General features: G+C 43.0%; 1 protein-coding gene across 2 annotated transcripts in view; it reads left to right on the top strand.

Annotated features, from left to right (window-relative positions):
* Positions 1-328: 328 nt before the first annotated feature.
* GRIP2 (glutamate receptor interacting protein 2) overlaps positions 329-23,050 on the top strand; it is a 135,453-nt gene continuing 112,731 nt past the window's right edge. The window contains exon 1 of one of the 2 annotated variants that reach the window (XM_066195404.1): positions 329-479. In XM_066195404.1, coding sequence (XP_066051501.1) covers positions 329-479 — 151 coding nt within the window. Of the gene's footprint in view, positions 480-13,199; positions 13,207-23,050 lie in introns of those variants that run through there. The other variant, XM_066195406.1, reaches the window with a different exon arrangement.

The raw sequence follows: 23,050 nt of genomic DNA, 5'->3' as shown, positions 1-23,050 counted from the left end.
AATTGAAAACCCTATACAGGATCTGCTGCCCCTGTGAGTTATGAGCTTTCCCAAGTCGTCAGGGAGAAGAAATGCCTGCTCTTGTTGTCTGTAAGAGCTGTGGATGGACAGAGGCAAAAGAAATCCCTCTCCCTCCTCCTCCCTCTCCCATCACCACCCAAAACTCTCTCTTTGGGTGGAAAGAAGCTTTTGGAACACACGCACATACACACAAGCTCTTTCCCAGTGACCTGCCTACTTCTAGCTGTCCCTGATTCCTTGGGAGCTGGAGCTGCTGAGACATCGGAGTTGGGGAGATTCTGTCCCCTCTCTGCAGCCTTGAGACCAGATGAATAAAGTGAACAAGGTTTTGAAGATCCTTAAGAAGTCATCGAGGAGAAGGAAGAGATGGAGAGAGGAGCTGAGGGTGGAGGAGGAAGGGGAGAGCCAGGAACTCTGTGACCCAGGTGGTTTGTGTCACCTGCACCTCTGTACTGCTGGTAAGGAAAGAGGAATGTTCCTGCTCACCTTGGGACAATGTGCCCACTTGATATCCATTGCTTATGCACGACAGGAGAGCTTCCTACAGCCAGGCACTGCTGTTCTGCATTTTGTGAAAAATATTGGTGGGAGAAGTGGTAAAGGCAGGGAACTGAAACTCCTGGGTTTCCTTTTATAAACCTTCCCTTGCTTGCGTGGGTGGCATTTTGCACATTTGTGAAGTGGGGAGAGAAGGGAATATTCTTTCTGGAAGAATGGTGCTCCTGAAAACGTAGGGAGAATGTGTAGCTCATTGAGAATTTTGCTTGATATATGTGGTTGCATTTTCCGATATTCAAGCCTGAATGTTTATTCTGTGTATTTGTGCAACTGAAAAGCAATGGGAAATGGATGAATTTAGGTTGCTGTTTTTCTGAGGGATGTTTTTGTCCACCGTAGTTGGTCTGGACCCAGGTCCCTTATATCCACCCTTACCTTCCAAGCAAATGATGCTATGGCTGTAATAATGAAAATGATTCTGTGTCTTGTCTCTCTGTAAAACAGCAAAACAAAAGATGCCGAGAACATGAAAAAGGGTCATTTAGAGCGTTCACTCACATGTCCCCAGAACGTCTGAACTTTCTGCTGGGGGCTGTGACCCAGCAGAAGAAAATGTGTAGGTCTGTGCACTTGGCCATCAGGCTCAGCTTCCTTCCTTTCGCATTGCCTGTGTCCAAGGGATATGAAGCCCTTATGAAACCACACTTAGGAAGCAGCCACGCTCAGGTTCAATGTAGGTCAGTGCTCTTCTTGCCATCACATTTGGTGGTTTGTTTGCAGTAGTATCGTTGTAGCTTTTGTACATTTTACAGACTCACTCTTTTTCTTTCTCACGCACCTAGTTCTGCTGAGCTGCTTTTCTGACCCTGTCCTGGAGCATCTGATGGCCCCATTCTTGCAGGACCTTGGGCAGCCTCATTTACAGCTGGAGACCTGGGGCACAGAGATGTTACTGGACTTGCCCAGGGTTACACAGACTGGGGTAGGGGTGGGCACTGGCCTCTGAGCTTGAGGCCTTGAGAATGTGTCATGATGAGCAACACTGGTGACTGTCCTGCTCTTGGCTTCAGCTTCTAGATGCCCAGACTTTCACCTCTCTTACCTCCTTGGGTAGTTCAAGAGTCTGAGATCCTTTCTGCCACTATTTTTTTCAGTGAAATATAGTCAAATAATTTTTCTTGAAGTTTTGGTTATATTTCGTACCTTATCTTTAAGATAAGATAAGAGTAAGGTACCTTACTCTTAAAGAGTAAGAAACTCCTCAACAGATAAGAAAGGAAATTAAAACCTGAACATATTCGGGTATCAGAATGTGAGGAGGCAGTGGAAAACATTAACCAGCTTTGACAGTTTGACAGTTATTTCTATTGTTAACCCTGTGTCTATTTTGCTTTTTCTTTTTTAATAGGAAGTTGTCACTGAGAAGGTTCACTGCCAGCCCTGAGCTTCTCAGCCTGGGAATGTGGTCCCATCGTGGCTGAATTTTATATTCAGTCCTCTTCCTTCTAATCATCTCATCTAGTGAGCCCTAAGGTGTTGACCTGAGAGATGGAATGCTTTGGGGTTTTTTTATTTATTTGGTTTCTCTTTTGATGAAAAGAACAACGCAGATCTTTTGAAACTGTAGTTAATGCCAAGCTCTGTGGGCAATAGTAGTTAGATAGCCTGAGTCCATCTCAGCTGGGTGGACACTGTGGAGTTCTCCCTCTAAGCCATGGATTCAGGCTGCTTAGCAGGGAAAGGAGAAGAACTGGTGCTTCTTGACCCAAAACATCATAAATGAATGTGTGATGAATTCTCTGGAGAGTCCGCTCCTCTCTGTTGATTGTAAGGGAAGTAAAACTGAAGGCTAAAATGTCACTTGTGAATGACTTTTTATGGCTTGTAGGGGTTTGGGGGCATGAATGTGTGACTGTCTAAGAACTTTTTGCCTTTATTGCCTGTATATGCTTTAGGTGAGTAAATAATAGCGGGTTAATGCACTTCTGCCACCCAGGCAACAGTGATAGGGGATGGATTGACAGAAAAAAAAAAAAAAAAGGAAAAGCATCAGTTAAGGCAAATGGGGAGAAAAATAGTGCATTCCTGCAGTTGGGTTCTGTGCTGGCAGTTATTCCAGCCAGTTATATCTCCACAATAAAATGTAAATGAATGCAATCATTTATTCTGGAGCCTGGAGGCCTAGTGGTACGAACAGATAAGCGAGCATTTTCCATTGTTTATTTGGTGGGGGTGGCTCTTCTGTGTCTGCTACTAGCTCTCTGGTACCTTGGCAGCATCTAAATGTTGCCTTTATTATTAAAAACACATATATGGGAGTTTAATATCTGAAACGGATTAGAGTGGTGTTTACAGAAGCATCAGCCAGCCCCCACTCCCTGCAGGCTCTCAGCATTCGTGTTCCTTGTGCAGGAGCAGTGCACAGGGAGCAGGAATGCCAGCAGCTGGCTGAGGACTGGGGAAAAGCAGAGGCACAAGGCAGGGAGTGATGGGTCTGTAACGTGTGTGGTTGTTGCTGGTCGGAGGGACGGGGAGTCTCCAGTGAGCTGGTTCTCTGGAGGCTGAGGAGGGGGAACAAAGGGAGAGTGGAGAACAATAGGACACGACAGTGGCATTGGGATAATCTCTGATCCTATTTAGGCATATTTAATTGGCCTGTCAGTTTTTCACATCTCATGCATTTTCATAAGGATTCTCCTCTGCCTCTTGTTTTATCTTCTTGTAGCTCCTTGGATTTCCCTGCAGACAGGCTCTCTGGATTTCTTTGTTTTTTGTCCCCCCTTTCCCATTGCGAAGCAGCACTGAGTTGCCTGGCTTTGTGGTGTCTAAGCAGAAAGACAGATTCAGCAAAGAAGCTGATTGGGAAAGTCTCATGTTACTCTCAACAAAGAGAAATTTGGTATGGGAGGGGTGATTGTTAGTGACCTAAACGTGTGTGCTATCTATCACAGCTCTTTTTGCACTGGTCTAAGGCTCTGAATTTAAACCTACATCCCAATCATGTGTAATGTTATGGGGAACTAATTTTTCCCCCCTCTGGTCCCTCTGAAAGCTAAGATACATTTATTCTTACGATTTTTCACCTAGTATTGGCTGCCTTAAAAATACAGAGCTGCTGAACTTCTGGGTTATATAAATTAATTCAAAGGGATGTTGCTCAGCCTTTCAGATCATCTCTGTTAAACTCCCACCCTTTCATTCCTCAGTGATGCCAGGCCTAGTTGCTTCATCCTCCCACAAGAAATCCCCCAGGCACACGATTAAAACCAAGCCATCCTTGTACAGTCACTGGCCGAGCTTGCCAGAATTGCTAGTATATTTCTTGTGGTTTTGAAGTTCACAAGTACTGGGGCTTGGAGGGACATGAGGACCCACAGAGGGGCAGCCCTGGCAGGCAAAGGAGATCAGAAGCTGCAGTGATCTCTGATGGGCTGCTCTCAGAGCTGGTCTTGTCCCACCTGATCCCTGGGGTGAAGACAAACATCTTCAGAGATGTGCCTTTCAGTGTGGTTCCCCTTCAGAAGGGGGCTGCACCAACGAGAGAGTTCAAAACTGCCAGGGTGTCCAAAGGGTTTGTGTGCTTTAGAAAGTCAAAGGGCCAAACTCATGAGAAGGGTGTCCCAGACCCTCAGCAGGGGAGGAGATGGGAAGAGCTGCAGGTGGCCAGGGATGGGGATCTCCTACTTTGGAAAAGGCCCCTCTACCTCATGTCTGCAGAAGCACAGCTGCCATAAAACCCTCTGTGTCCCATCACCGGGGTGGTTTTCACAAGGCTTTTAAGCATTTTGTGATGACAACTTGCTTTGTGACAATTTATTGTCCTGCAGGGTTGTCTTCTCTGTTTATATCTTGTGGGTCTCATTGTACAGCTGTAAATCATTGCAAAGCTGATAGTTTAGTTTCCAGCCATAAATTCAAATGCTGGAAAAAGAGATTTGTGTATTCCTATGCCTCTGCTCTTCGAATGTCGTTGTTCATTGAGCTCTGCATGCCCCTAGATGTGAGGATAAGGTTTGGTAAAAGCAGTGGTAACTTAATTAGTGTGAGGAACCTCTTAAATAAATTTTTAGATGGGATTGGAAGAGGTGAAGTGATTTGGACAAGACTCTACACCAGGGAAGGTGGAAAAACAGGAAAGGAAAAAAGATACTTTTGGCAGAGCATTGGTGCAAGACTGGGTCTGTGTGTGCTGCACTGTCTGGTCAAGGTTGTGTCTGGGGATGGTGCTGGAGCACTGGAAGCAGCAGTCAAGCAGCTGATGTCAAACCTCTGAAGGTCCTGGCACTGAGACCAGGAACCAAGTGTTCTGCTATTGAGGGCAGTATTGTTGCTAGTAGAAAGGAGAAAACCTGGAACAGTAATTAATGTGTGGCTCTGAAGAAGTCAGGGTTAATAGCATCGAGGCTGGGATATTTGTAGATAAAGGCAAAGGATCCCAAGAAAGCCACAGACCCTAATAATCCTCTCTCTGCTGGTGCCTTGCAGTGGTGAGGGAACTGTAAATGAAGCATTTATTAGCAGCTCTGCTCATATCACAAGATATAAACTGGTCTATTGAGCAAGAAAGAGTTGCCCTTTTTTAACCTTTCAAAGTGATTTCCCTTGTGGGGACCAGCAGAAAGAGAAAGCTGTGCTTCCTGACTGGAGTCGGGTGCCCTTTCAAAGCCCCAGCAGCTCCAATCTCCCTCTTTGCTAAGGGCGTTGTGGAGCTGCATTATTTATAGCTGCTCCTGGGCACCCCATGTCCTGCAGTGCCCATGGAAAGGGAATTGCTGGCATTCACTGGAGATTCAGAGGTGACGAAAAGCTAAAATGGTTATGGTCTCTCTTAATTTCCAGCAAAGACAATTGTACAGAGAAAGCTTTTGATCAAACAGATACAGTCCATTGTAGCCAAACATAAATTTTGCTGAGAAAATATTCCGTTTCAACATTTTCAGCAATTAAACCCTTCTGCATTTGGACTGTTTGGTGCTAGAAATTAATTAGTTGATAATATTCTCTTTAGAATGAAGACAAATGTTTTTATGTCTTGGCTGAAGGCTAATATTTGCAAAAAGAAAAAGAAAAGTAGATGAGTTCCTTAAATCTCTTTAATCTTTTTCTGATAAATATACTTTCTCACTGCTAAGCATTCTTTGAATTTGTGTGCCTCTTTCTCACATTTCATATAATGTGAAGTTCTAGAGAGTGGGTAAATAGGAGCTGCAGGTTTCAGATTCAATCCAATCCTTCCATCTTGGGATCAACTGTAATAAACACCAGGGAAATGAGTGAAAATGTCTGATGAGACAGTTCTTTTTCTTCTTCAAGAGCAAGTACATAAATACTCAAATGATGAGAGGTGGCATTCACACCTTGCTTGCTTATAAAGTAGTTGCAGAAGCTGTGTAGTTCAGTCCTCTTTGCAGCCAGATCTTGAATTTGTCTGCAGATGAGACAAGCACAGGTGAGCCTGGAGGCCAACAGCTGGATTTTCTAGGGAAGCAGAGACACATACTGAATTAGCATCTCAAAATACTCTGCAGCACTTGCTTTGGCAGGTTTTCTGCAGTTGAAAAATAAAAATAAATAAGCAAAGTTGGGCAGCATAAGAGTTTTAGAAATATCCAGGCACCATTTTTCCTCTGATCCCCCTGAAGCCCCACCTGTAGGATGCATCAGCACTGACTTTGGAGCAAAGTGTTTTCACCTCCTTCAACCCATTAATAAGGAAACGCAAACAGAGAGTGAGGGTTTCATGCTCCCTGTTTATAAAATGAAGCTATGACATTGTTTTTAGACATCAACATAAAATATAAGGTGTAGACCGAATCATAGCCTTCGTGAAGGGCTGTGTTTGGCATTGCTGGTTAGAGAAATCAATTTGGCAATTCTGAGATGGGGAAAATGTGGGCTAGAGGGGTAGAAAAACACTTCAGAAATAGGGATAATAAATTAAGTCTGAAGACAGTAAACATGAGAGGTGAAGTTTTTAAAGTCTCCCTTGAATGACAAAAAATAATACTTCACTTAGTAGGAAGTATGAAATTGCTGGTGAGTGCTTTTCAAAGTATCATCTGTTGGCCAGATAGAATCCATTATTAATTATGCCATCATGGTGATAATTGTTACAATTTAGACACTTCCCAAACAAATGTCTTGTTAATTAACAGTGCAGTCAGTTCTTGGAAAAGTGAGCATTGGGTCACCTCTGTGATGGTGCAGCCCTGGGTCTGATAACCACACGCACTGGAATATCTGCACCTATCAAACGGAGTGAGAAATTCAAGCCTTGTGTGAACAGAAAAATGCTTAAAAGAGGTAACTTAATGATGAATTTTTAAACAGATATACGGATTTACTCAGGGCCTACTCTGCTTCCAGTCTACTGGCTAGGCCACTGATGGGCAAATTTTCTGCCAGAGTAAATGGGGACAGCTGTTTGGCAAATGAAAAAACAATGCCAGTTATGTGTGGCAGTGGATTTGGTCATGAGATTTGATGGTGGACAAGGATAATTCAGCTTGATGTCCTGTGAAAACACAGGCCAAGTCCTTCAGCCATGTATCCCTGGCAACTTGGACAAGACCAAGGCAAACCAGGTTGTTTACTGGTAGGCAGACATCTGGTTTTGATTTAAGGAAACCAGAATGCAGATAATCTGCTGTTGCTTTCATTAATTTGTTCTTGTGAGTAAAACATCCTTATTGGTATTATTTTGGAAAAGGCATCTGTCTATAACAGTTTATAATAAAGATAATTGTAGTTCTCTTGGCCCATTCTTTCTTTACCTCTTCTAAAACTCCACTCAGTGTGATATGGGAACATCTGCACACTGTAGGCAAAATGAACCCCCAGATGAGATTTCTATAAGCAAACATAATATTGGTGCAGTGTGTTTAATGAGAATAATAAAATTCAATTTCATGAGTCCTTAAAACCTCTTGAACATTCTGCTATTGATTAATAATTAACTTGAAGCTTCCAATATTTTGCTTAAAAACCAAAGTAGTTTTTTTACTGGGTGCTAAATATTAGTAACAGCAAGTCTACCAGCACAAATGTGCTATTTTGAAAGGTACAGATGCATCCTAGCATGAGCAGTACTGATTCTGTATGGTTATTTAATTTTTCCCTATATAAAACATCTAAAATGAGGCTGTTTTAATTTCAAAGCTAAGCTGCAGGTTGCAGTGACCGCAGCTTTCCTACCATCCTTTCTGGGGCTGGTGGTGCTCTGTAAGTAACAGATTTGTGTGTTATCTTTAACTGTGTTCACAGCAAAGGACTGCAGCTGGCATTTAAACTGGGGCAAAAGAACCTGCTTAAAAGGGGGATGCCTTTTGGCCTTCCTCTTACTAACTCATCTGGGCTGTTCCTGGCTAATTGCTTCATTAGCACAACAACAATGTAAAATAGAGTGAGAAGACTGTTGGGAGTACATACATGAAGGCAGAGCATGACCCCTGTCTAGGGAGGCATCTGCAGTCAGCATTTGCAAAGAGCCTTTCATTCTCCCAAGTCAATTGGCAGTCGGAGCGAGTGGCAGTACAGCACACGGAGATAAGACTATTTTAATTTCTTGCTTCAGGAGACTCAGCTGCCTCCTTGGAAAAACTGATGCCTTGTCCATGGATTCACAGACTGAACAAACATGCTGTGTCATTTAATTATTAAAGGATGGCTTCAGCATTTTCTGGCAAAGTAAACTGTGGTCTTAGGCTGAATCCAGGCAACAGTGTTCAACCTGCAGGACCACTCTTCTTACTGTGGGCACTAGGCAGTACCACTTTGGTCACTACTCTTTGGGATAATACAGCTCTGCTAACCCCATTTCCAAATATCAGCTGATAAAAGAGTGATAGCAGGAAGAGATGTCTACAATAATACTGATATGCCTTAAGCTGGAACATCAAAAAAGGAATATAGAGGTGAATGCTTAAAGTAGTCATCCTTTTAGCTCTGGGACATAATTCAAATGCCATTCACCCACTTCAATTGCAGAAATGTGCCCGAAAAATTCTATGTGTTCAGCCTTCCTGCTAATATGGGGTGTGACTTATGGAGAGGAAAACTGGGAAGACATTGTCAGCACGTATGGTGGTTCCACACGGCTGCATTCTTGGTCTCAGCAAATGCAGCGAGGAATTTCTCCAAAGAGCCACTTGCTGGTTTCTTGCAGCTGGTGCTAAAGAGGGTTGAGGGTCTGGAGAAGTTCTAATTCAGGGGAAATAAATGCATTTAGCTGAAAACAAAACATGGCATTTCTCGTGAAGCGTCCTTTTGGTGAGTTTGTAAAAAATTGCAAAGGATGTTAAGAGTGTGTGGCAGAAAAGGTGCCCATGGATGCAGAAAAAAAGAACTTTCAAAATATCAAAGGTGAGCGTTAATGACTGAAACCTATTTGTCTTTTTTTGCTGAGCACAGTTTATGACAGACTGTCACCTGCATAAGTTATTGTCAGGGTAATTAAACCTTATAGTGCCACATGACACATCCCACCCCACATTTTACTCTGTTGGAGGCTGTGGCATTGCACAGGGAAAGCTGTAGCCATGCTAATTAGGATCAGGCAAGGTACTTGTAAAGCATAATTTAGACCATTTCCTTTTGGGAATTGTCTACTAATGAGCGTGGTTCCAATGAAATTATTCATTGTTCACGCTGTCACAGGATCATTTATTAAGGGTAATCAGTTCAAGCAGTACAGGTGTCAGTGTGGGCAGAACATCTTCTTCCAAACATCTGTTATTGACAGTGTCAATATATGAGGAGAAACCACTTCAGTTTGGCTTTGTTGAGCCGCCAGTTTGACCCCTCCAGTCTGAACCAACGGCATTTGTCAGCAGCATATTGAATTTAGCAGACTCCAAGAGGCAATAAACTTGGAGCCTGGGGGAGGGGTGAGCCCCTTCTGGCTGCCCCGGTGCTGCTCTGCTTTCCACAGCGGATATGGGTGTTTCTGTGGGAATTCATGTGCCAGGAAGGGGGGCTTCATTGCCAACAGATGGCAGCCAGTGAGTCTGCGGGATACCTGAATTTTATAGATCAGCTCACCCTTCCTTTGGTTCAAGGCTTACTGTATTGGATTTGTTGTTTCAGTATTGATCCCACTTGCTTATCTAAGGCAGACTTTTTGTCTCCGAATGCTTTAATGCCACTGTTGGCCAATGTTATTTGCTTCTGTGGCTCTCAAAGAGCTCCCAGGCTCTTAGGGGGGATCTGTTATCTGTTAATTGCAACAGATTATCTTAATATTCACTATGGCGTGAATGTTTTTGTGAGATACCTTCAGATTGTTGTTGGCCAATCTGTTTGACATATTTTTGCAGGACAGTTATCCCATGAAATCTGTATGCCCATATATACTCATATGCTATTTATGGAGAAAAACTATCTATGGTGAACTCTGTTTATTTTGCTTTCTTTCTAAATGGAAAGTGTACACTGGTTAGCCAGTTTAATGTGGTCAGATCTATAGAGAGGATAAAAAGACTGTTAGTCCAGTATCTGGAAATACCTGGTTTCATTTTTGCAGACAATGTGCAAATACTGAAAGAAAAGAAGATAAGAAAAAGCTGCCTTTCCATATAAATCTGCTTTTTCTCCCCAGAGCCTGTTTTATGGGTCTGCCCACTGACTGTACTGATAGTCATTGAAGCACATAAAAAGTAATGTAGAAACATCCTTTAAACTAGTGAAGAGAAGATGAAAATAATCAGAACAAATTCACAAAGGCAGTATTATCAGTATTTGTAACATTAATACATTCAGCCATAACAGCACCTGTTAGTAAGGAAATACTGCCTTCTGAAGTGCATTTTAGTACAGTGTGTAATTTTCAGGATATGTATTAGACACACAGGATTTTGCTTTATTATTCCTCAGGAAGGAAACAAACTGTATGGCAACTTCAAGGGAAAAACGAACTAATTTAATGTGAGCTCTACTTTGAATAGTTTCTGCTCCTTTAATTTTGTTCTGATACATATTTTTAAATGTTTACTTGAATAGAAGGCTGTTTCTTTCCCTTGCCATTTTGCCACTGGTTGCTGTTATTGGACAGGTGTATTCATTGTCAGACAAGTAAACGCAGCAGTACATAGATATATTCTGGACACTATGTATTCATTAATCACCCTGTGTTTTGCTTTTTTTTTTTTTTTCCCCTGAAGCTTGGTGTATATTTTCATTATCCTCTTGCATTATTTGCAATGGATTCTATGGCTTGGCAGAACCACTTCGAATACTAGACATGATAAATGGTAATAGATTTCCCATTATACAAATGCTTTTTTATCCTCTTAGTTTAATTGCTGCATTTCTCACTCGTTCTATTGTGCACTCTTGATGACCAGTGTCCCCACAGTCATTTCCTGAGCTGAAATGAGGATTAGATTTATATGTGGGAGAGCAGAAAACGCATTTGTTTCAGTATCGAAGAGAAACAGCTGCATTCTGTTTTCAACTGGAATTTCCTCTAAGGTAAAATCAATTGTCTTGGGACATTCAGGCAATTCCCCTGGCTAAAGAAGTTCTCTGAGACTCTTGGAGGAGGGTAAATTGGATCTTAATATTCAGGTTTAAATCAGAATATGCTTAAATTCTAGTGACGAACCTAGAGAGAGGATGAAATGGGATGCGTCCTCTAGTCTTATTTGTAGACTGGTACTTCAGCATCATGAAAGCAAGGAAGATCTGGTGCAAAATGATATTTTGGTTGGAAAAAGAGTATAAGATCCTCTGCTACAGCTCCAGTGAAATTAATTGGAGATGCCTGTGCTCAGTAGAGGGGAGAGAAGAAAAAGCAGCCTGAACAGAGCAAGCAACTGTGCGTGGGGAGCTGGGAGTCAGCTCTCAGGCTGTCTCAGAAATTGAACATTTGGGGTCTAATCAGCCCCCAAGTGCTCAGGCTTTTCATCTTCCGTACAAGGCTTTAAATGCATACTTTACATCTAAATTTATCTATTGTTAATACAAATGTACAATTGTACTTGTCAATGCTTTCAACTTTATATAATTTTAAAGAAAACAGGATGGAGGCAAGAAGAAAATCTATTGTGTTGTTGCATCAAGATTGACCTTCGAAGTACTGAGGGTTTGTTGAGTTTTGAGGGTCTGTAATGGGAATTCTTGAATTTGGAATTTAGCATTAGGTCTCTGGGATTGTGATTTGTGTGTGCTGCTAATGCTTCTACACATTCAGAGCAGCTCTCCATAGCCCTTTCCCTGCTGGAAAGCTTTCTGGGTCAGTCTGTGTTATGCTTTCCTTTGGTTCCAAATTTATACCTCTGAGTCTGAATTTGCAAAACTGTTCATGTGTCCTTCTAGCCTAAAAAGTGGGAGGGTAACCCTGGTGACTAAGTGCAAAAACGCAGTGGCAGAGCATTGCTGAGATCAGGCACTGGAGGTGAATTATTCTATGTCATGTCTCTAAGGAGACTCCTGGAAACCCACAGTGTGTTGTTTCCACAGACCAATGGCTGCAGGCAGTGAATTGCAATCTCCAAAGTCATCTGTGGGATCAGCAGAAATGTTGGCTGAACTCCCTGATGTCCATCTATTGAGGGCAGCCTTTAGCCCTCAGGTATTGATTAAGTAATGAAGCTTTCTTCTACACATCCAGAGTTTCCCAGTGGGTTCCTGGAAGGCACCTCTGAGCTCCCCTGAGACCATGGCAAGAAGTTGAGAACCACTGCTGCTGTAGTCTGAGTTTTCATAGAGAGAGGGAAGAATATTTTGCTCGTTCAGCTGCTGGGAGAGGCTCAGCTCAGCAGAAAAGGTCAACTAAAGTGCTACTCCCAGTGTGATTTGGTCTAAAATTCAGATGAAAGGGAGTAGTAGCATACTGGTTAGGCAGAGTCCTCAGCAGGTGTTGTTCTCCCAGAAGAGAAGTGGGGATGAGCAAGCTCGGGCAAGGAAGGCAATGAGACTTGTGTGCCACCATGAACCCTCTCCAAAGTTCTTCCACAAAAAAAAAAAATAGTGTGAAGTTTCCTTGGGAAATTGATGTTCAACATGTAGTTTGTGGGATGGTGGCTTTCCTCTTAGGTCTGCATGACACTGTCAGTGGTTTCTATAGACACAAAAAGCTTGTTTGCAGACAAGCTTCTTTAGCAGTACTTGCCCTGCTGGGGCTGTTACCAGAACAGTCCCACTGTACTTGTGCTGGTGCTGGGTTTCTGGTGAACTGCTCCCATAAAATTGAGGGCTTTTATCTCCTTTGCTCTGGTAATCTCTGGATTAGCTTTCTGGTGAAGTGCAAGCATGCACCCGTGTGTGCGAAGGAATAATCTTACTTTGCAAATTAATATGTTAATGCAGTGCCAGATTCCCAGCCTTTAACAGCGGGAGACTGGTGATAGGTTTAAAAAATCAATGTGTGATTTTATTCATCTGGACGAGATAACAAAACAGCCCCGCACTGAAAGTACCGAAAAGGGTCTGTGCCCCCTCTAGCTCAGTCTTTGCCATTCTCCCTCCCAAAACCCCTTCTCTCTCACTCCATCTGCCACTGCCTAAAGCTCGACTCTATTTCACAGTAATCATACATTAATTTTGAGCTGGCAGCCCCTCGCAGAGCCAGGCAGAGGTGCGGAGGGAGCAGCGGCACAGAGCCATGTGAGCGCAGCGCTGGAGGCTGCAGGAAGATGTTCGCTGTCTCGCTCAAGTGCCGGCTCGGGGTGGTGAGACGGAGGAGCAAAGGTATGGTCAGAGCGGAGCAGCTCGCTCCTGCCTGAGAGAGGGACTTGGAGGGCACTCACTTGAGCATTTACTTTTCCTTAGCTGGGCAAGAGGGAAAAAGCTACTTGGTCTGTGATTGCTTTTCACCCTCTGTGCATTGGCAGGCGGGAGTAGGATTATTTTAATTTCTTGCATGTCCTATATTTTTCAGATGCTGGATTTTTTTTTTTTTCCCCGTTGATTCTCTGAGTTTTTTCTCTCTTCATTTGCCATGGTTATTACTGCAGTAAAGTAGATTTAGGTGTGCCTCAGAGTCTTCCAAGGTTTCCCTCCTCCCGTGTGGGAGCTGTTATTTTGCAGGGAGAGGCACTTGAATGTTGGACTCCACCAGACTGTTCGGGAGTCATGATCCCTGTCCCTCCCTACACGCCTTCCAGAAGGGGAGTGGGTTGAAAGGATGAGAAACTTGGCAGGATAATGGGGAGAAAATCAACTTTGAGAGGGTCTGAGGAACAACAGTACTTTATTTCAAAGTTAATCTGAGATAGGACAGTTTCTGTACTCACCATCCTGCAGTGTTGCATGCAATCAGAAGTGCAGAAGTTTTGTTGTGCCGGTCTGTGATCCCAGGATCCCTCGCCCCCAGTTTAGCTGTGTGAGTGCTCGGAGGTCTCTGCACTCCTGGCTCACGGGGTCCGCTGCTGTTGCCTTTGATTTCTGGGAGGTTTGCATTTCAGTGCAGCCTGGAGCAGATCTCACCGCTGGGAGCTTGACTCCCCTGTGCAAGCCCTTCCAGCCCGCGGCACTCCTGCAACAGATCAAAGATCTTTGCTATTAGGGAAGGTGACCTGCATTTTTATTGGGACCTCTAAAGCAAAACAGCTTTTAGGGGCTTAGTGTAACTCGGATGCTATTGATTCCAGATGAATGCATAAACTCAGCTTTTAGCCTCACTTAAGGGGAGAGACCCTTACATGCTGATGTAAGGATCTCTGTGCTGGCACACTGAAACTCTGTCAGGTACAAAACTTTGGTAGCAAAGAGAAAGGCCTGAACACAATGCAGAAGTTTCTGATGTGGACTGGACCTTAAGTCTAGGGTGCAATTCCTACGTGTGACTTGCCTAGTAAGTAAAGAAGTGTTTCCTCGGATCAAGGTTGCAATTCTATGGGACAGACGTGAAGAGACAGCAGGAGTCTGAGGGCTGCTTCACTTGACATTGATTACTGGGGCGCTAAGAGAGCAAGAGAGCACGTGGGTTGTGATTGCCCCACTGTGCTCCTTCCTCCTGTGTGTGCACAGGCAGTGAGATGCTCTCTTGTGCTCTTTGCTGCACACAAGGGCACGTTCACCCCGGGGTTACAGTCCTGCTGTGGCATCCTCAGAGCTGCACTTCTTTCAGATGTATGAATTTATATCTGGCATCACTTCCTTGTTTCTTTGCCTCCATGGTTTGGAGGATTCATGGGCTTCTCTCTGCACTGGAAGGAGTTTCATGTTTGCAATCAAACAGGCAGAATTTCCACCTTCTAGAGCAATGCCTGGAAGTGCTTGGATCAAACACAGCCCTAAGGTCCTTTTTCAGTTGGCAGATGCCAGGAGAAGGTCTGGTGCCTTATTAGTTTTTACAGTTCTTTTTCCCTGGCATGGTTTTTTGCTACATATCCTCAAGGAATTGGCAGTGGTGTTGGAACATGATGGGTTTTTCTTCTACAGTTTTCTAGGAAAGTTAGGAACACAGGGCAGAATAAGTGCATTTGTGCCTGAAAAACACTGAATATGCAGCCTGAGATTGTAATGAAGGTAAAAAAAATTATCCCTGTACTACCTGATAAAGTTTTAGTGGCATTAGTTGAAGTATTTAGAATTGACTTAGATCACCTGCATTTCTTAGTGACGGATTAAAATGAGAGAATTGCTAATCCAATGCTAAATTTTACTGCTTTGATCAAGGATTAAATTGAGCTAGAAGTGGCTTTTGGGACTTGAGCTTTGAAATGAACAACCAGAGAGATGTTGTTACTTGTCTTCAGCATTTTGAGACAGACGATGTTTCAGGAACATGCCCAAAAGAATGATCAAAAATACATAATGCTTGGGCACTTTGGCACTTGAATGAGCCCATGACAGCAACAAAGGACAGGAGCTGCTATGAATTCTGTTGGTGAGTAATGAAACTCTGCTGCATTTCACATGTTGCATCCTAGGAGATGGTCAGGCCATTATTTGTCGCTAAAAATTCCCACTACCTTTTGAAGAGACAGGAAGAAATGGCAAAGGGGATGTGTGAAAGAGAGTGGCAGATACCCCAGCCCAGGTATCAGTCTGTCCTGCAGTGCAGGCATTTGTGTGACCCAGTGTCCCAAAAACGTGCTCTGCCTGACTCTGCAGGTGGATGCCTGCTGAGGGGATACTCCTCTGCTAAAGCTGATTTTAATTAATTTTAAGGTTAGGTGTTTGTATCTCAGTTTTGGTGGCTGCTGTTAGTTTTGTGTGGTTTTAAATTTAAACATCCTCATAGAAATAAGGATTGATCTCCCTCTACTAATTGCTACACTCTGCTTCAAAACGGACCCCTTCCCCCAACTTTCTGCCTTCTGTGCTATTTTCTTTTCCATCCCTTAAAATTTGCCTGCTCCTCCCCAGCTAATCCCCTCACTTCAGGGAGAAATTCTTGATGTCAGTCCTCTTGGATTCCTGCTTTCCTTCTCTCACTGAGCCCTTGAGCTTTTCCTGGCATGAGGAACACTCACAGTTAATCCACCAGACATTCATCCGGTTGGCTGGGGCTGGCAGCACTTCCCTGCCCACAGCTCTCAGCTGTCTTTGGCCAACATCAGCTCATACAGCTCTAGGGCTCCTCAGTCCTCTTCAAGGACTCTTGATCTTCTGCAGAAGGTGCTACTGAAGGCCCCAAGGAACATACAGTCACTTGTCCAATACAATAATTAAATTTTCCTCAGTATTAGTGTGTTTTTCAATCAGAAAAGGTAAATGATTTCTGTCTGGTCATGCTTGTCATTCAGCTGAGCTCGAACAGGACTGTTTTGGGAGGGCTGGTTGGTGGTTGCCTGCCCTGCTTGCCCCCAATTACTGCAGCAAATCAACTGTATTTTATAAATAAGTAAACAGAAGCAGTGAAGTGCCTAAATAATTAACCAGATACATGTGTTGGACTGAAAAGTAGCAAATGAGCCAATTCAAAGGTGTCCTAACTGTTTCCCCTGCTTTCCAAAAGCCTGCAGACCAAGGGGAGGGGGGATGTTCTGCAAAAGCTGATGTGACCAGCAGCTGCCTGAACAAGCAGCAGCACACACCAAAGGGTCTGGACCCCACTGCCATGGCAGAAGAAAAGCTTCATTACTTGGTTTGAGACATTCAATCTTAAAACATGTTTGTTTTTGTCCACTCTAGTTTCTCCTACTGTATGGTGTGAATGATGTAATGAAAGTAATTTTGCTGTTCCTTTGTCAAAAGCTGTCATCTGGAACATGCCAGGCATCACATCCTGTAAAAGAAAATCCATGTTCTGCTTTCCATTTACATATCTCTGTGTTTTTCAGCCTTTTAAGCTTCACGGAGTCATGTTTACTACTTTCTTTTTTGGACTAGATGCTTTCTTTTGCATTTTGTTCTCCCTTTCTTGTGTTTGACTGGGAACTGAGAAAATAAATAAGAAAAGAAAAAAACACCCTGAAACCCCCAGGAATAAAATAGAAGAATATGTTCTGAAAAAACTGTTATATAGAGTGAAATTTTCAATTAAAAAACAGTTTTAGAACAGCAGCTTTTACAGTGAGGGCCAGATTTTCAATGATACCACATTTGGGCATGTAGGCATTGTTGTCTCTTAGATGGAAGTTACTGCATCCTGTTTGGTGTAGGAAGATGTTTGGTTTTATTTCCATGTTTTTATTGAGGACAGTGTCATGGGAATCGATCCCAAGAACTGGGAACATGCTCTTGTGCCACTTCACCTTGTTTTCTGTACAGCAGTATTGAGTTGTAAAGCATCCTGGCTGTATTTCATAGCAGGGAGTGTTGCTGCAACTGGGTTTCTGTCAAAAAAAGATTTGCACACTGCAGGAAAACAAGAAAACTTTGGGCCTTTACTTGGCAAGGGAAAAAAAGAAAAAAAAAAAGAAAAAAGGCAAGCAGGTAAGCTGCTTCCATCCTGTGGTGTGGTGCCAAGTCCAGAGCACCACACAGCAATGTGAGTGAAAAGTCCAGTGGAGCTTCTACTACTGGAGGAGAACACCATTGTTATTCCTATATTTATCTTCCAGGCCCAGAGCAGCCAGTAAAACAAAGCAGATGGGCAACCAACACACAGAGAAACCAGACTCATCCACAAAATGAAGCTGTGCAGAGGCTGAGCCCATGGTCTTAGAAAGCTGAGACCAAGTGCAGTGCTGTAGTCCTCGCTTGGCCACCTTTTCTTTAGGATGATTGCTGCCTCCGAGGATTTATCCTCACCGGCCTGTTTCAAAGCAGAAGGTGTCTTGGAGGTGCTGCCGTGAATATTTATGGGGCTGTTCCTGCTGCAGCAATGCAAACCAGGCAGTGGTGAACACAGGGAACTCCCTCAGCCCAAACCACTGAGCTGGCAGTGGCTGTGATTCCTTTTCTGTCAGCGTGGCTACACTTCAGCCTTTTCCCTATCTCATTAATAACTCATGATTGGGCATGTTTTATTTATATCTCCAAATGAAGCCCATTTTTCAGCCTGATGTTCTAGCATCCCGGGTGACTGTCACCTACTCTGAGTACTGTGTGGTTCCTTCAGCCTTAGCTCATCCCTCAGCTTCCTCCAGGCTCCAGCAGCAGAGAGGATATTGATCTCTTAGGGGAGTAATTGAATGAAAAAAGCCCCTAGCAGCCCAGAGGCAGATGATAAATCCTTGCAGGGAAGCCAGTAAGCAAAGCAATGTGTCTGAGGGGACATAAACCCTTCCTGTCGGAAAGGTACAACGTGCTGGAATCCTGTGTGCCAATCCTGCCCATATCCCACCTGTTGGAACAGGAAGGAAAGACCACCCTGCCTTGATGTGGATATCTTACACAAAAGCACTTGTACTGGCCCTTTGCTGTGCTGCATGAGGAGTCCTTTCTGGACTCTTTCGGTGGTTTGGAAAATCTGGGCCTTGATTTTGACCTTGCAAAAATCACAGGGGGTGAAATCCTTGTGCTCCTTGTGTGTATCCATGTATCTTTTCTGTTTTGCATTCAAAACTATGTGGGGTTTTGGGGGGTGTTATTAAAGCTGAAAACAGGGGCTGGGGACTCTGTCCCATACCTTCCCTTTATGTAACCACAATTAACAGTTTGTTGTGCAGGCGGTTTTAATGGGCATTTGTTCTCTCTGTGCCAACCACTCCAGCTGTCTCCCTTGAGAAAAGTCCAGGATGGCAAGAGCAGGTGCCTGTTATTGATCAAGGCTTGTTTATGTGGCTGGATTCACTTGGCTGTAGGGCATCACCCATCACCCTCTGTCCCATGTATCCCCTGGCACAAGGACATGTCACAGTGACATAGGGGCAGCCCCTGAGGCTGGGAAATGCTGCTGATTTGCATCTTTGGCTTGCCAGCTCACACAGGCGTTTTTGGAGAACAAAGAATAATTTCCTTAACTCAGAAGACATTTAATCTGCTTTGTCACAGAGAGGAAAACCAGGCCTTGAATTTGGAAAGCCGTAGAAGGTCCATGAGGTCACCACTGGCCTATCTGCAGTGTGTGAGTGAAGGAAATGCAAATGCACATGGTCCTGTGATTTGATAGTTGCCATTTAACTGTTTTTAAAACAAAACCCAGTTCACTCAAGTTGTAAGATGCAGTGAGTTCAGGGTCAATAGAAACAAGATTTAAAAATAATATTTCAGAATTACCATCTTGCTGCTTATAACATGTGTCTGAAGTTTCTTTTTTTTTGCATTGTGTATGTGTCACCAGAGAGGGTTTGGATGTTAAAACCATGGATCTAAAGGAAGTTTTTTCCTTATTTGTCACTGAGCTACTTTCCTCTTGACTCCGTTCCTTACGTGCAGCTATGGGACATTTTTGTCACAGTCTTCTAAGACAGTGAATAATACAAAGCAGCTTGGCAGGCAGCATTTAAAACAGGTGAGGAAATACCTTGATCTCCTATTCCCCTGCACCTGTACAACTTTTGATCCATGGCATTTCTACCCTCACGTACAGGCGTCTGACTTCGCATACTCATGGGGATGTGCCAAATCACAATTCTTCATTTATTTTGGAGGTGACAGGGAATCTGCAGTGGGTCTGTCTGGAGGCCAATCTGCTCTTGTGCCTCAGGGCCATGTCAAGGAGATTGTATTAGCTTCACTCTTCCCTCAGTGTAGCACTAAGTACTTTTCTTTTAATTGTAAAAATCCACTGAAATTTGACAGAATTGAAAGTCTAAAATCACCCCATGGGCACCCACAATAAATTCTGCGTAATGCTGTTTTCCCTCCTCGTCAAAGTCTTTAAATTCAAGCTCCTACCGGGCTGATCTGTGCCTCCAGTGTGACATCTGGAACAAGACAAAATTATAATTGTATCAGTAAAAACAAATCTTTTTTTTTTTTTAACCTCTTTCTTCTATAATCACTTATAAAAATATATTCTTTAAAAGTGCTAGAAAGGCAGGAACTGAAGTTATCTACAGACTGATGTTACTAATATGGGATATTTTATATACTTGCTGGCAGATCTAGGCTTTCTATCCTGTCTCAGTGTAAATACCTGGTAAGGAAGTAGGTTTATATTTCATACTTTGAAGGAATTACTTTGAATGGTAATGGATAAAATGAAATGAATGTATTAAATAGCAAAATATTTTAGCAATACATTCCAGAAGAGTAAGAGGACAAAATAATGTCATGTGATGTTTCAGCATTCTGGCTCTGGTGGAGTCCTGAGATGATAACAAGGCAAGGTATAAAGGTCTGCATTTTAATTTTGTATTTTTGCAGTCTGGCCAAAGAAGATGTTTCCATGAGTTACAGATACAAACAGAAAACCAGAAAACACTGACTTTTGCTGTAGGCTGAAATTACAGTAATTTTTCAATTACTTTTAACAAATCTGGTGGCCACCAGCTGTTCTCTCAGTGCAACTGTTAGCTAATAACAAGAAGTGCTTCTCCAGCTTTCTATTCCCTCCTGGATATGCTGTGCTGGCTCATTTAGCTCAGATAAAAGGAGTGATCTGTCTCATTGCAGAATGGGTTGGGAGGGGGTCTGAACAGGATTCCTCTATTCATTTTTTACTGTGTTGCATGAGCTACTTACACCCCACTATACTCAGGGAAAAGAAAATAGCACTCTGTGCCTCCTCCTAGGGTCTAAGTCCTTGGAAAAAAAAAAAATCCATTGCTTTCTTTTAATACGGGTTAATAATGGTTTTCTCTAAATGTGCTGTGTTGTGCATTTGAGGCTCACTGGGTCTGACATGCTGGAGTTAGGGTTGTGTCCTTGCCCAGGCTGGCAGCCTAGTGCTGAACTCTTCTCCTCTTCTTGGTTTCACTTAGCTCCTGAGGGATATTGTAACCTAGTTTTTTGTGAGCGATTTCCTCTCCTCTCTGTTCCAGTTGCTCTTTTTGCTTTACGGAGAACAGCCAGAGTAATCGTACAGAGCCATGGAAATCAACAGCAGTGTGTAATTCAGGGCTTGATAACTGACTGTGGGGAGGACACAAGGGAAGGGTTGTGCTCTTCACAAAATTGCCACGTGATATATCAATCCCCAAGATGTATGTCTGTGTTTCCTTTTTTACAATCTATTTCAGGAAACACAAACCCATAGAAAACTAAGTGCCTTTTAAAATAAATGGTCTGTCTTCCCAACCTATACGCCCCTTCTCATCTGAGTGCGTTGGGGTGTAGCAGAACAGTCATGAGATAATGTCTTCTCCTCATACACACTCTTTTTTCTACTGAGAAGATAGGTCTGAGCAGAAAATGAATGCTTTGGGCATTTGTCCAGAATCTTGCAGTGGGTTGTTCATGCTGTTGCTGGGTCTGTGCTGCTTGGAGAGATCAGTGTGCATTGCACTAGGGTCAAATGCCAATTAGAGAATAAAAGTGATTACAAACCAACAGTTGCTGAGGTATTTTTGTGTGAGCATAATTTTCATCGAGGTACCTCAGACTAACCATGAAGTTAGCAGAGGCTCAGTGCTGTCTATGAGAAGATGTAGCCTCTTCTTGGCTGGCATGTAACCAAGAGGAAGTGTCAGCCTTCTTCACTTAAAGGCTTTGCACATTTCTCTTGGAGTTTTCCCCTCTTCCCCTCTCTGCTTGCTTATATTTTGTTTTGCTTAAAATACACTTGCATATCTTTAAAAGTTTTGGGAATTTAGGAATGTAGCTGATACCTCTGGCAGTGAGGAAGGCAGAGTCTCTCGCTCCATCTAATTCCTTCCCAGCTCTATTGCAACCATGTAAGTGGTCTAAGAAATAAAGGTAGTTGGGAGTTTTTAATCCAAAGGGAGAGTCAGAACTCAGAGATGCATGAGATCTGCAGAGTTTTGATGTACCTGCCGTTAGAAACTCCTTTGAGAGTCCAGGATGAGCTTTGTAGCCACAGTCAGAATAAAAAATAAAGAGACATTCTTGTGAGAAATAGGTAATGACTGGGTGGTCAGGATATTCACATGAACAGAGAGATCCCAGCTCAGATCCCTGATGTGCCTGATTTAGATCTGCAGTTGGAATTGACATCTCGGGTTATTTTAGGTTATCAACTATGACATGTACAGTTTCTGTATCATCACAGAAACAGCAAAAGAAGTTCTGTTTTTTCAAGACAAAAAAAATACCTCCCCACTTGGTTTCACTGCCAATGCAACAAGAAAATCACAGATATATGAATCCAATAACCCAGGTCTCTCTTCCTGAAATTATTCTTCCTCTGCCTTTAAGTGAGGGTTCCAAGGGTAAGCATTGTTTTTTTCCAGTATCTGTTCAGTGGTGTCCCTGCTGGAGAATAAAATAATGTCCAGTTAGTTTACCAGCTGGTGTTGCCATATATTATCAATACCTGTGGTCTTACATCCCAGAGGTATTGGCAAGGTCTTTCTTTTATAAAATCGTCCTGGACTGATAAAGCAGGAAGAAATAACTCCTTTTCGTTTCTGTGATATGTAGCTGAATAGTCATAAAGATGAGAAGTTTTCAGAAAGCAAGGAATTTAAATAGTAATAATATGCTGTCTGTGTTCCACCTGTAAAGCAAGTGTTGCTTCCCTGAGCAGTTCATTTCTTATGCATTTTCTTTCTTTGAATCTATTGTCATGTTTTCTGATGAACTGCCTTCCTGCCCTGGAAAGAGCTATTGCTTACAGTTTTGTCTTCAAGCAATGAGCATAATAATAGATACTAAAATGACTCAAGAAATTCAGGTACTAGAGCACCCACATTTATACCTTCCTTTCTGGGAAGAAAACAGGAAGAAATATAGGGAGGGGATAAAACAACGAAAAGCAATTCTAGCATCCCTCACAGGGAAATTAAAATGATTGTGATGTTTCTGATATATTTTTATTGGAAAACAGTCAAGAACTGAGCTCTTTTTGAGCAAGTTCAGGCTTTGTCTGCCTGTCTAAGGTGCTATCATTTGGCCCAGTGGAGCAGGCTGATTTCAGGTTGCCAGCAGCACAGGAGATATGCTGATGGTTAAAGCTCTAGGGCAGGTACACCCTGATTTTGGGAACCTCAGGGGGTGAAGTAAACCCTGCACAAGCCCTGACCCTTCAGCACATCCATATTACTGTGATTAATACAAATGGATTAGCTGCAGTGTTGGCCTCATGCTCCCAGTCCAAAGGGACGCACCCAATGAGAAAACAAGAACTGGGCCC

Source organism: Chamaea fasciata, unplaced genomic scaffold (assembly GCF_029207755.1).
Source record: "Chamaea fasciata isolate MVZ Bird 193981 ecotype frontalis unplaced genomic scaffold, bChaFas1.0.hap1 SCAF_13, whole genome shotgun sequence".
Lineage (NCBI taxonomy): Eukaryota > Metazoa > Chordata > Aves > Passeriformes > Sylviidae > Chamaea > Chamaea fasciata.
The sequence above is the reverse complement of the archived record's forward strand: the minus strand, read 5'-3'. Positions and strand labels throughout refer to the sequence as shown.